Source organism: Tiliqua scincoides, chromosome 1 (genome assembly GCF_035046505.1).
Source record: "Tiliqua scincoides isolate rTilSci1 chromosome 1, rTilSci1.hap2, whole genome shotgun sequence".
Classification (NCBI taxonomy): domain Eukaryota; kingdom Metazoa; phylum Chordata; class Lepidosauria; order Squamata; family Scincidae; genus Tiliqua; species Tiliqua scincoides.
In genome coordinates, this window is record NC_089821.1 from 109,896,493 (window position 1) to 109,908,037 (window position 11,545).

Here is an 11,545-nt window from a genome sequence, read left to right on the forward strand (position 1 = left end):
GTTCATGGCTGAACACAGTCACGTTCTGGCAACTCCTGCGACGCCGCTGGAACCAACCGTATTGGCCTCTGCCTTTCCATTGGACCATTTCAGCAATGTGGAGAGGGGGATTTGCTGAATGGGTAACAGCCTATCCTCCATACCTACTTTACCCAGGCTTCACGCACTGGAAAGGACACTCTGTTCCAGAACCACCATTCAGAGCTTGACACCATAGTCTTCCGAGACTGAAGGATGCCAACAACATTAGCACTTATGTACATTTGTACCACTTATAAAACGCTTGAGGCCCCAAACCTATGCTTTCCCTCTCCCGCCAATGCAGCCGTGCCACTGGAGCGTACACTGCATCTTGCGGGGGGTTAGTCCCAGAGGTCTCATCTGGGTAAGGGAACATTTCTTTCTATACCAGGGGTAAGCCTCCAGCACAAGAACGGGTCTACTAAGACTTGTGCTAGCAATTTTACACGTACAAGCTTGAGTGGACCTGGGAAGATTGACTAGGGCCTGAAAGGGGAATAGATATTGACAATGCTGCTGCTGCCGACACAGCTTCCTTTCCATTCTCGTTCTGCCTTATTCCTTGCCTTCTTTCCCTACCCTGATCCACCCCCTCCCCGCCTCCCTCCAGCCCCCCATACTGACTTACTGGCACCAGGAAACAAGGAAGATTCACTGCAGGCTGCCACAGCCATTCCAGCAGTGTAAGGCCCACTTTGGATTGGGCTGCAATTTTGTGCACTTTCCATGACCACTTCAGTAAAAATTATACTCTGGTTATTGCTCTTACCTTGCCAACATACTGAAAAAACAAAAACAACAAAAAACAGCCACTCCGTATTTTCATGCTTTAGTTAAACAGAAAATGGCCATTATGCCCATGTCTTTCTGCCCCGGGAGACAGTAGGTGCACGCTGCTCTAGTACCACCTGCACATTTCTTTTCAAGCAACCCACCCAGGGGAAAAAGACAGGTGTTCAGATGTCACAAAGTGTGACTCACTATGAGAATGTGCTGCAGTGAGCCTTGGACTGGAATATTGCCTCATTTCCTTACCACATGATGGGAGGAAATGTAACAGTTCACTGTTTGTAACTCCCTTATAAAGAACACACATTCCCATACAAAGAAGAGACTTAAAATTATATTAAGTTCAGTATTTGGAACCAAACACCCCAAGGGTGAGGTGTAGAAACTGTTTTTTCTTTTTTAAAGTTGAGCTGGTCAAAACAGAGATTTAGGCTGCAATCCTATCCACACTTTCCTGACAGTAAGCCCCATTGAACAAAATAGGACTTCTGAGTACACCTGGTTAGGATTGTGCCCTTATTTGTTCCAACAGCAATTATGGCTGAAATAAAAGATCTGCTCCTGGTCTGTGCACAGCTTTTGTATAGGACTGAAGTCTTTATTTGAAAAAGATCACTTTGTGTGGGTTGCAACGCTTGCTGTATTTCTATCACGGCCCTTCTGGGGTCGCGTTTATCACCATATTGGTACATTTTGAAAAACTAAAACACGTCTCATGGGCATTTTTATACAGATGCTCCCCTTTGGCTCAGCTGCTCAAGGCATGACACTCATGAACAAAAATGACCTACTGTATTGGCTTTCCACATTAAAACACTGGCAACTGCATTTTCTGTATTTGGCATGACAGAAAATCCCATGAAAACTCCTTCAATAGAGGAGGATTATGAAGCACACAGATAAGCCCCTCTTTCACATTTTATTCCTTCTGCAGTTTATCAAACTCTGCTACTGAAATGTGACAAATTTTAATCTTAAAAAAAAGGTATAAAAATTAGTACAATAGACGTATATCAAATACCATGTGACACACAGATTTCCACTTTAGACTGTATTACTGAAAGTTGGTGGTTCTAAACTATGCACCACGGTGCCTGAGGATAACACAGTGAACTCCTAGTGGTGCCACAGGATGTCTCTGGTGGCTTCCTTCTTGTTTAGGCTCTTTCTGGTGCAGCCATCTTGGATTGTGCAAAATCTTGCAAGATGCAAGATGGCAGTGCCTGGGAGAGCAGGAAGAGCTGCCATGAAAGAAGGGAGCCGCGACCCCCGGTAAATTTGGAAACTGTTGCTTTAAGCGATCAATTCAATACAAGTTGCCAGGGAAATCAAGAGATGGAACAACATGAAGCTATTCATTTGGTTGCAACTTTAGCACCAGATCTACAGTTTTACTGTATTGTGCATTTGAGGTTCCCAAGCAAGTGGGATTTTGTATTGCCTTCAATGGAGTGGACATAATTGTGTGTGCAGCTCTATCCCATCCAAAGTGAATAAGACAATCCTTGTGTGTGAGAGTTCTGTGAGTGCATGAGAAGAACGTGTAGACTGGGACACTACAGTCCATAAGGTAATGAGCAGATAGTTCGGCACTGCTCTATTATAGTTCATCATGTTGGTAGACATTGTATTCCTTGGCAGATATGAAGCCATCTCCATCACGATCATTCTTTTTAAATATATCATCCAAAATAAGCTCCTGAACTGATGGGTCACGTTTCTTGCCATCTCTTTCAAATTCTTTCTTCAAATAATGGTTTATCTGAATGAATAAAGTAAAAAACAAAACCTCCAGCATTTCTTTGAACTCTTTACATTCATAGTGTAAAACACATATTGACGTTAGAACATATGACATTATCATTTGACATGGAACACTTACATTAATTTAAAAGTACCCCAAAAAATTGCACACCTGGGACACAATAAAACATGAACATCACCTATGAAATTTACTGTTCTTATAAAATATATTGAAACTAGCAGCATGTGGCCAAAGTTTGGGCTGATTCTTCCACCTTTAAAAGTTAGAATTCATAATACTCTGAACCCAATCCAGTTTTCTCCACACTGATGCAGCAGCACCAAAATGGACACCGCTGCATCCTTATGTGGGGTGGCAGTCCAGATGGTCTCCACAGCATGGAGGCTAAATAGCTGGCACAGATCTGTGTGGATCCATGATGTGGAATCAAGAAGAGGGTTAGGATTCGACAGCACCGCTACTGCCAAGCCTACCCCCTTCCCAGACCCAATCTGGCCACCCCCTGCTCCTGCCGCTGCCCTGTTCTGCCCTCCTCTCTCCAGTCCTGAATTCTATGATACCAACTCCACCAATACCCATGCAAAGAAAGCAAACAAATTGTACACTTGGGGGAAGTTGGTAATTGTGTTCAACCTGGATCCTGTTGGGCAATTAACATTAAAAATTAGCACTACAACACCCTCATTATCTGCGGGTTCGGTACCTGCGGATTTGAATAACTGCAGGTGCTGAAACAATTGGATGAGCAATCTGTAGCCCTCTAAACCCGATCAGAACTGTCAGGTCAGGTCCGGAGGCCCCTCTGAGGGCCGGGGAAGCTGTGTGTGGCCTCCTAGACCCTCAGAAGGCATTGTAAGGTCTTCGGAGGGCCAAAAACTGAAAGTCATGCTTTTCAGCCCTCTGTAGGCCTCAAAAAGCCTTCTGAGGGTCAGGGAGGCTGCACTTGACCTCCCTGGCACTCAGGAGGGCCTCTGGACCCAACTGGAGCACAGCTCCAACTGGGTTCAGAGGCTTGGTGGCCCCCACAATCTGTGGATCCCAACATCCATGGATTTTGGTATCCACAGTGGTTCCAGGAACTGAACCCCCCCCCACCGGATAATGACAGTGGCCTCATATTTGCTCTTCTAGAATTATCAGAAATTAAAGACCAGAAAGATGTGCAAACTGAATCAAGCTGTTACTTGAGGTGGTAACACTACTGGCCACACCTGAAAAGCAAGACTTTGGATTTAGCAGCAGGATAGTTTAAGTTTGCTGTGGTGCTGAAGAAAAGACAGACACTTTAGAACCAAATAAAGACAAGTGGGAACATAAATAACTATAACAGAATACTTCAACATATCACTTACCTCATGTTTAGAGAGTTTTTTGTCACTGTCTGTATCAATTTGAGCAAATGCTTCAACACTGCGTGGTCCTTTAGTTACTGCATACAGTTCAATTTCAAAGATTAATGTTGCATTAGGTGGAATCTTTGCTGGTTCTAAGAATGAAACAAGAGCATTTTAGGATCTGCTCACTCTGATTACATATAATCACAACCAGAGATAACAGTATTTCTATGACTATTCTGTTTCAGATACACAAGATTTTTAAATACTGTAGCCGACATTTCCTTGGTTCTTGGACACACTCTTACTGAATTTGAAGGAATTGTCCTAATTATTAGGGGCACAAGGAGATATTCTCCTGTGCACACCCAATTAAAATGAATGGGAGTTACACGTGAGCATCACGTGTAATTCATTAATTCTGAAAAGTACTTCCGGTTTGCCAGCACCTCCCCCTTGAGGATTTCATTATCTGCGGAAATTGGTATATCTGTGGAGGGTCCTGGAATGAATCCCCTGCGGATACCGAGGGCCGACCGAGATATTCTGAAAAGTACTTCCGAGAATTAATTCCGCGACCGAGTAATTCCGAGACAGAGAATTCTGAAAAGTACTTCCGGTTTGCCAGTACCTCCCCCTTGAGGATTTCATTATCTGCGGAACTTGGTATATCTGTGGAGGGTCCTGGAATGAATCCCCTGTGGATACTGAGGGCCGACTGTATTATCAATCATTCAAAACTGGTGTAAGCTTTAATCTCAACTCAGAACAGCAGCTCTGCTTCATAGCCTTTGAAGTTCCTTGCTAAAGTTTGAAGTTCCTTGCAAAGGTGAGCCAATTGAAAATGAAAAGTTATCCCCTAAAAGATAAAGTATCCTTTGAAAAATGCCTTTTGGAATACAGGGAAAGGCATGTTTGTGATTTCAGGAATAAAAACATCTAAGTTTTGAGGAAGAAATGAGCTTCAGGGGAGGTGCACATTCAGTATATCACATCTTCCTGTATCAGAGTTGCACACAAAAGTCTAACTGGCTTTGAGCCGGAAAGAAAGGATACTAAAAAAGGTAGAAAGATGCCAGTAATGAACCAGTATGCTTCAAAAGTCAATCCAAAAGAAGTATCTGGCAAGCCATGCAGCATGCAGTTAAAATAACAATATAAAACTTGGTTCTTTTTATATGTGAACTCATCTAAAATGGGCATGTTGGATAAGGACTTGTTTTGAATTTCTCTATAGTGCACTGAACATTAAAAACAGGGTTGGTCCACCATGAGTCTAACATGCTTCAGGGAGCAGACTGGTGAGAGATATTGATCTACAAATGTGGTCTTTTTGTTAACAGCCAGGTTAACTGAGACATAGACCATACAACTATGGCCTTTGTACCTGTATTTTTAAATGCAAATAGCGGCCCATCAAGCCACCGCCCAACAAGCGCAACAGGGGAACAAAAACTCCCACCTATTGGCACCTACTGAGGTAAAGAGTCAGAACATCCCTATGTAGGCTGTGGTCCTGATCTGCATTGGTTCATCACCACGACCAGTTGCATTAAAAAATACAGGTGCAAAGGCACTAATCATGTGACTTACAGTTGTATAGTCTGGCCCTTACTAAACATCTCGATGGACCACACATCGTTAGCTGGTGGGACACATTGAGCATGATAGGTAACCAGTTGTGCATAGCTTAGGTGTAATAGCTTAGCTCCAATATTTAGTTACTAAAATTAAAAGAAGATTCACATGCTGGCAGTTTGGAGAACAATACATACCCACAGGAAAACCCAGATAAAGCCCTAGAAAGCTGCATGCGCTCTTGACATTCAAAACTAGAGCCATCTTGCCCAGCATGCAGGACTATGCTCTGACAGAGAACAATCGTGTTGTTATGTAGAAACAAAGACTTTCTTCAACCGCAGCCTAAAACGGATAGTTGTAGTTAGTGTTGCATAATCATGCAATACCTATTTGCCCTTTGAGAGTATCCACTGAACACTAAGGTACTTGCAGCCCAATCCTATGCACGCCTACTCAGAAGTAAGTTCCACTGGAGTCAATGGGGCTTACTCCCAGGAAAGTGTGGATAGGATTGGGCTGTTACTTGGATTGTGGAACAAAAGTCACATTTATGGCTGACTTTAACAGAGCTGAACCACAAACAAATTTAGCCTCATGGAGTTGTTTTTTTAAAATCATACATCATATAGTGACCCTTAAAAGACATGGGCCGAACCCAGTTATTGGTGATTAAATCCCAGTCAAACCAGTGGAACAAGTCAGTTGCAACTCCACTGGGACCCAGTCACAATTTAAATTATGCTGGATTGGTGAGCGTTTGCTTATTGGGACTCTGACAGAGATAGGTGAACTATCCTTGGAGCCCACTCTCTCCTACGCTACTCAATGGAGTCAGTAAATGCAATTGTTGGAGGTTCTAGGGCCAGTTATACTGGTTATGGGTCTGAGACTTACTACACAATCCTGTTATGGCCTTACACTGCTGGAATGAGTGTTCTGGCTGCATAAGGCCCTTTACAGCTGCCGCAAAATATGACATGCCGTTTTGCGCAGTCTGGCCACCGGGACAAGTAGCAGGGTCTGCACACCAGTGGGTGATCCATGTCCTCTGGTGCCAGCAAGTCAGTGTGGCAGGTGAGAGGTGGTGGGCGAAATGGGGTGGAACAGGCCTGGAAAAGGGTGGTATCAATGGCAGCAGAGCCGCTGATATCCTATTCCTCTTCCAGGCCTCAATCTGCCTTCCTGTGTCCACCAGCTATATAACTGGCACAGTCCCTGTAGACCCATTCAGGCTGTGAGGGCTTACTCCCAGGCAAAAGAACAAATGTTGGGAACTGCTTTGGAACCTGAAAACTGCTTTTGCTGAAAAGGTTAATTTTTTGTTTTGTCTGTAATGGGCAATCTGGCAACATTCATATTAAGCAAAAATAAGAATAAATGCCACCAAACCTGGACTGAATACAAACAGCAATTGATCAGTGTCACTGATATTGTGCTAACTGCTAATTAATGTGCATAGAAGGAAATGGAATCAATTACTTAAATCCTAAAAAAAATCTATTACTTGGTAATATATTTGTGAAGCAATGAGTGGCAAGACTCCTTGCACTGTAGTGTAACCGAAGCCACATGGATTAAATAGCAAGAACAGATATTAGTCTTAACGTTTATTGGTTTTACCATATCCTTGCTGCCCATATGCTAGTGAAGGAGGAATGATCACTTTCCGTTTCTCTCCAGGACACATATCCGTCATGGCAACATCTAAGCCTTTAATTACTTGTCCAACACCAAGGACAAACCATTTTGGGTGGCCATTGTTTTGGGTTCGACTACAAAGAAGGAAAATCAAGAGACATTTAAAATACTATTGTTAAAATGTAAGAAACATACAAGCACACTATCATCTTGGGTGAAGGTTTATTAGTTCTCTTAATAGCCTCTCACTGAAGGCAATTAACAGTGCAAGCCTATGCTTGTCTACTCAGAAGTAACCCCATTAAGTTCAACATGGCTCACTTCCAGGTATGTATGTTTAGGACTGCAGTCTAGCTTTCATAGATTACTTCCAGGCTCAAAGTCAGCATGCATTTGAGCTTATTACAGGTCGTGCCTCATTATTCACTGATTTGGCATCCACTGATTTGACTCACCACTGATACCAGGGTCCACCTTTAAATGCTTTGTAACAGCAAAAAAACTGCCAAAATTCCTTTTCCTACCTTTGCACTGCTAAACTGCACCCTTGCAAGCTTCTCAAGATCAAAGGTGAATAATGGAATAATTTCATTCCATTAGATTCCATTATTCACCACATCTAGTGGTTGACTGAGGTATAGCGTCTATACCAATGCATTATGGGATGACAGTGGAGGAGCAAGAAACCTAGAAGTGGGTCTTTAAAGCCATTTTTCCACTGATTCAGTATCCACTGATTTTTTTTTATCTACTGACGGTTCCGGAATGGAACCCCAGTGGAAAATGAGGCACAGCCTGTATGTCTAAACCAGGGGTGCTCAATAGGTGGATCGCGATCTACCGGTAGATCGCGAGGCAAAATGAGTAGATCGCAGAGTGCCGACCCCCCCTTCCATTCAGGTGCCTCTGGGAGGAAACGCCGGGAGTAAGGCCCATTGTACTCAATGGGGCTTACTCCCAGGTAAGTGTGGCTAGGATTGCAGCCTCACAGCCTAATCCTAGGCATGTCTACTCAGGAGTGAGTCCTGTTATACTCAGTGTGGCTCAAGGTACACCAACATACATTGTACACATAAATGTTATATGTTATGATGGCGCAAACATTGTAAAAAAAACTCTGGTAGATCTCCGGGCCTTGCTGGGTTTCAAAGTAGCTCTTGAGCCAAAAAAGTGTGAGCACCCCTGGTCTAAACCTTTTAGTGGTTATGAAGATACCCCTTAGACTTAATTATTAAACTGTGTCTCTTTATGGAATTTAGACTTCCTCTTCACCAGTACTTTCATTTGAGGCATAGGGTTTTAAAAGTCTCTGTGTATCACAAGACTGGGTGCCATGTAAAAGGGCCATCAACAGGTTCACCTCTCTGCTGATACATGCTCTTGTGAGACATGGTTCTATCATGCTGCAGGTAAATACTGACATTCCCAAGTCAGTTCCCAGACTCTGACCAAGTATTTTCTTGGGGCAAAACCCTAATGCACTGATTTTCAACCAATGTGCTTGACACATTAGCATATCATAAATGGTCCGCAGGTGTGTTGTCAGAGTGTGGGGGAAAGTAATTTATTAGTAGGACCATTGGGGGTTGTGAACCTCCCATTGGCAATGGGGTGTGCCTTGGCAATTGCCAAAAGAACTGATGATGTGCCATGAAAATTTTAGCACCTTGTCAGTGAGATGAAAACGGCTGAAAATCACTGCACTAATGACAGGACTACTGACCAGCGGACACCACATGCGCAACAATGTATCTAGATGCACGCATACTAAGGCAGAAGGGCCACTTCCCACATGCCTTCATAAGAAAATGTGGGAAGTAGTTCTCAGGCCCATAAGCGTTAGTCATACATGTAAAATGCACACAGCAGTGGTTCCCAAACTGTGAGCCATGACTGTGGAAGCTGTGGAAACCAAACAGGGGAGCTGCGGAATCCTTGCAAAAAACCCATCACCCTATACAATGTATAGGATTGTAGCCCTAAGGGAGAGCCATGGACAATGGCCCATTAGTCACGGAAGCTGGCAGCCAAAAAAGGTTTGGGAACCACTGGCATACAGAAGAGACCCATGTAACACATTATTGCATATTCACATGCTATAAAACTATGTGGCATCACCTGTGATTTTTATGATATTCAAAGAAGCACGTATTGTAGACTTCTAAAACATACAGTACGTTGCTATCAGATGAAAGATGCAGTCCTAACCAACTTTCCAGCACTGAAGTAAGGGCAACACAGCTCTGAGGTACGGGAACAAACATTCCCTTACCTTGAGGAGACCTCTGTGACTGCCACCCAACTGCAGGATGCAGCTCATTGACACAGCTGGAACGTTGGCTAGGACTTGGGCCAAAATGAGTCAAACACATTGGTTCATGTCAGTGATTTTCAGCCACTGTGCCACAGCACAATGGTGTGCTGCAGACGGTCTCCAGGTGTGCTGCAGGACTTTGGGAAGGGTCATCTATTAGTAGGGGATTTGGGCCCTGCCAGCAGCATGGTGTGCCTTGTCAATGGTCAAAAAAACTGATGGTGTGCCTTGACCATTTTAGCGCCTCGTCGGTGCGACCTGAGATGAAAAAGGTTGAGCATTGCTGGTTGATGTTTTATTTGCACAGGTGTGGGGGAGGTGCACCTGTACAGGAAAGGCGCATCCTGGCTTTCAGGAGCACAGCCACTTACCTGCAATAAAACTTGGATCTGTCACTGGCCAGGTACCCATCGTAATGCGCGTTGAGCAGGTCCCCCTTCTTGCTCTTGGGCTGGCAGTCTTTGGGGACATGCAGGACTTCGATCTGCACTTCCTCCGCCTCCTTCTCTTGCCCGTGCGCCTGCAGGGCAAGGAGGGCGAAGGCCTGCAAGAAAACGCACAGCTGCCGCGCTCCGAGAGGCATCTTTGCTGCTGCTGCAAGGGGCAGGGCAAGTGCAGAAGTCTAGCCCGGCGCCGGGACCTGCCTGCTCTCTTCCCGGGGCTGCGTGGCAGTGGCATTGTTCGACGTCACGGGAGCCAACAGAGGCGTGGCCAGCTGGGGCGGGGGGAGCCCCAGCTCCTTGCAGCAGGCTCATCTGGTTCCGGCTCGTCAGCAGGCGGGGTGGGCTTTCCCTGCAGCCTGCGCTCCGACTCCTCCTGCTCCCCCCATGCCGGGTTGTGCAGAGCTCTTGGGACATGCAGGACGCAGAGCCACATCTCCTTCCCTGCTGACCCCCAGGCAACGCGAAGAACCCTTGCTGGTGGGTGGGTCGTGCTGCAGACCCCCTGCTCTGGGAGCGCCTGGGTGGCTGCTTTTTTCTTCCTCTGATGCGGCGCAAAGGAGGAACTGATTGCGTTTTGGGCGCAATCCTACCCCCCTCTCATCCTATGTGTATTATGGGCATCATCTTAGTATCATCCATTCCCTCAGACTGCATCATTTATTCTTGCGTGCCCAGGGCGAAGAGATTCAGAGCCCAAGCCTATGCATACCTACTCAGAAGTAAGTCCCATGATAGTCAATGGGGCTTGCTCCCAGGTAAGTGTGGATAGGATTGCAGCCTCAAGGGGCTGAGCGCTCAATCCTATACACATTTAGTCGGATATGAGCTCAGCTGTGTTTTAATAAGCCCTTTCTGCCCAGTGTTGCATTTACGCAACAGAGATAAACGTGTATACCTGTGTCCTGGGCAGAAATGGGTTAAAACCCATTTTTGCCCGGTCCACAGGTGTACACGCTGCATATATGAAACGTTGGGCAGAAATTGCTTACAAGCCCAATCCTGTGCGTGTCTACTCAGAACTCCCATTGTATCCAACGGGGCTTACTCCTAGGAAAATGTGGCTAGGATTACAGCCTTAAGGTTTTCTCCGAGGGAAGTGTACATAGATAGGATCTCAGGGAGTCTCGGACTTGGCGGGCAACCCTATGCCTGTCTACTCAGAAGTAAGCCCCCATTATAATCAATGGGACTTACTCTCGGGTAAGTGTGGATAGGATTGCAACCTCAGAATGTCTCAGAATTTTGAGACATACAAAATTATGCGGGGAATGGACAGAGTGGATAGGGAGATGCTCTTTACACTCTCACATAATACCAGAACCAGGGGGCATCCACTAAAATTGAGTGTTGGGCGGGTTAGGACAGACAAAAGAAAATATTTCTTTACTCAGCGTGTGGTCGGTCTGTGGAACTCCTTGCCACAGGATGTGGTGCTGGCGTCTAGCCTAGACGCCTTTAAAAGGGGATTGGACAAGTTTCTGGAGGAAAAATCCATTATGGGGTACAAGCCATGATGTGTATGCGCAACCTCCTGATTTTAGAAATGGGTTATGTCAGAATGCCAGATGCAGGGGAGGGCACCAGGATGAGGTCTCTTGTTACCTGGTGTGCTCCCTGGGGCATTTGGTGGGCCGCTGTGAGATACAGGAAGCTGGACTAG

The 11,545-nt window shown here is 45.2% G+C and overlaps 1 protein-coding gene across 1 annotated transcript; it reads right to left on the reverse strand.

Moving 5' to 3' along the window:
- Window positions 1–1,404: 1,404 nt before the first annotated feature.
- On the reverse strand, window positions 1,405–10,112 carry FKBP7 (FKBP prolyl isomerase 7). The gene is made up of 4 exons (XM_066635059.1): window positions 9,814–10,112; window positions 7,111–7,262; window positions 3,928–4,061; window positions 1,405–2,572 (listed from the first exon to the last, which is right to left on the reverse strand). Exons 1-4 carry the CDS (start codon window positions 10,023–10,025, stop codon window positions 2,411–2,413), a joined length of 660 nt encoding a protein of 219 aa, XP_066491156.1. The 5' UTR covers window positions 10,026–10,112; the 3' UTR covers window positions 1,405–2,410.
- Window positions 10,113–11,545: the final 1,433 nt, after the last annotated feature.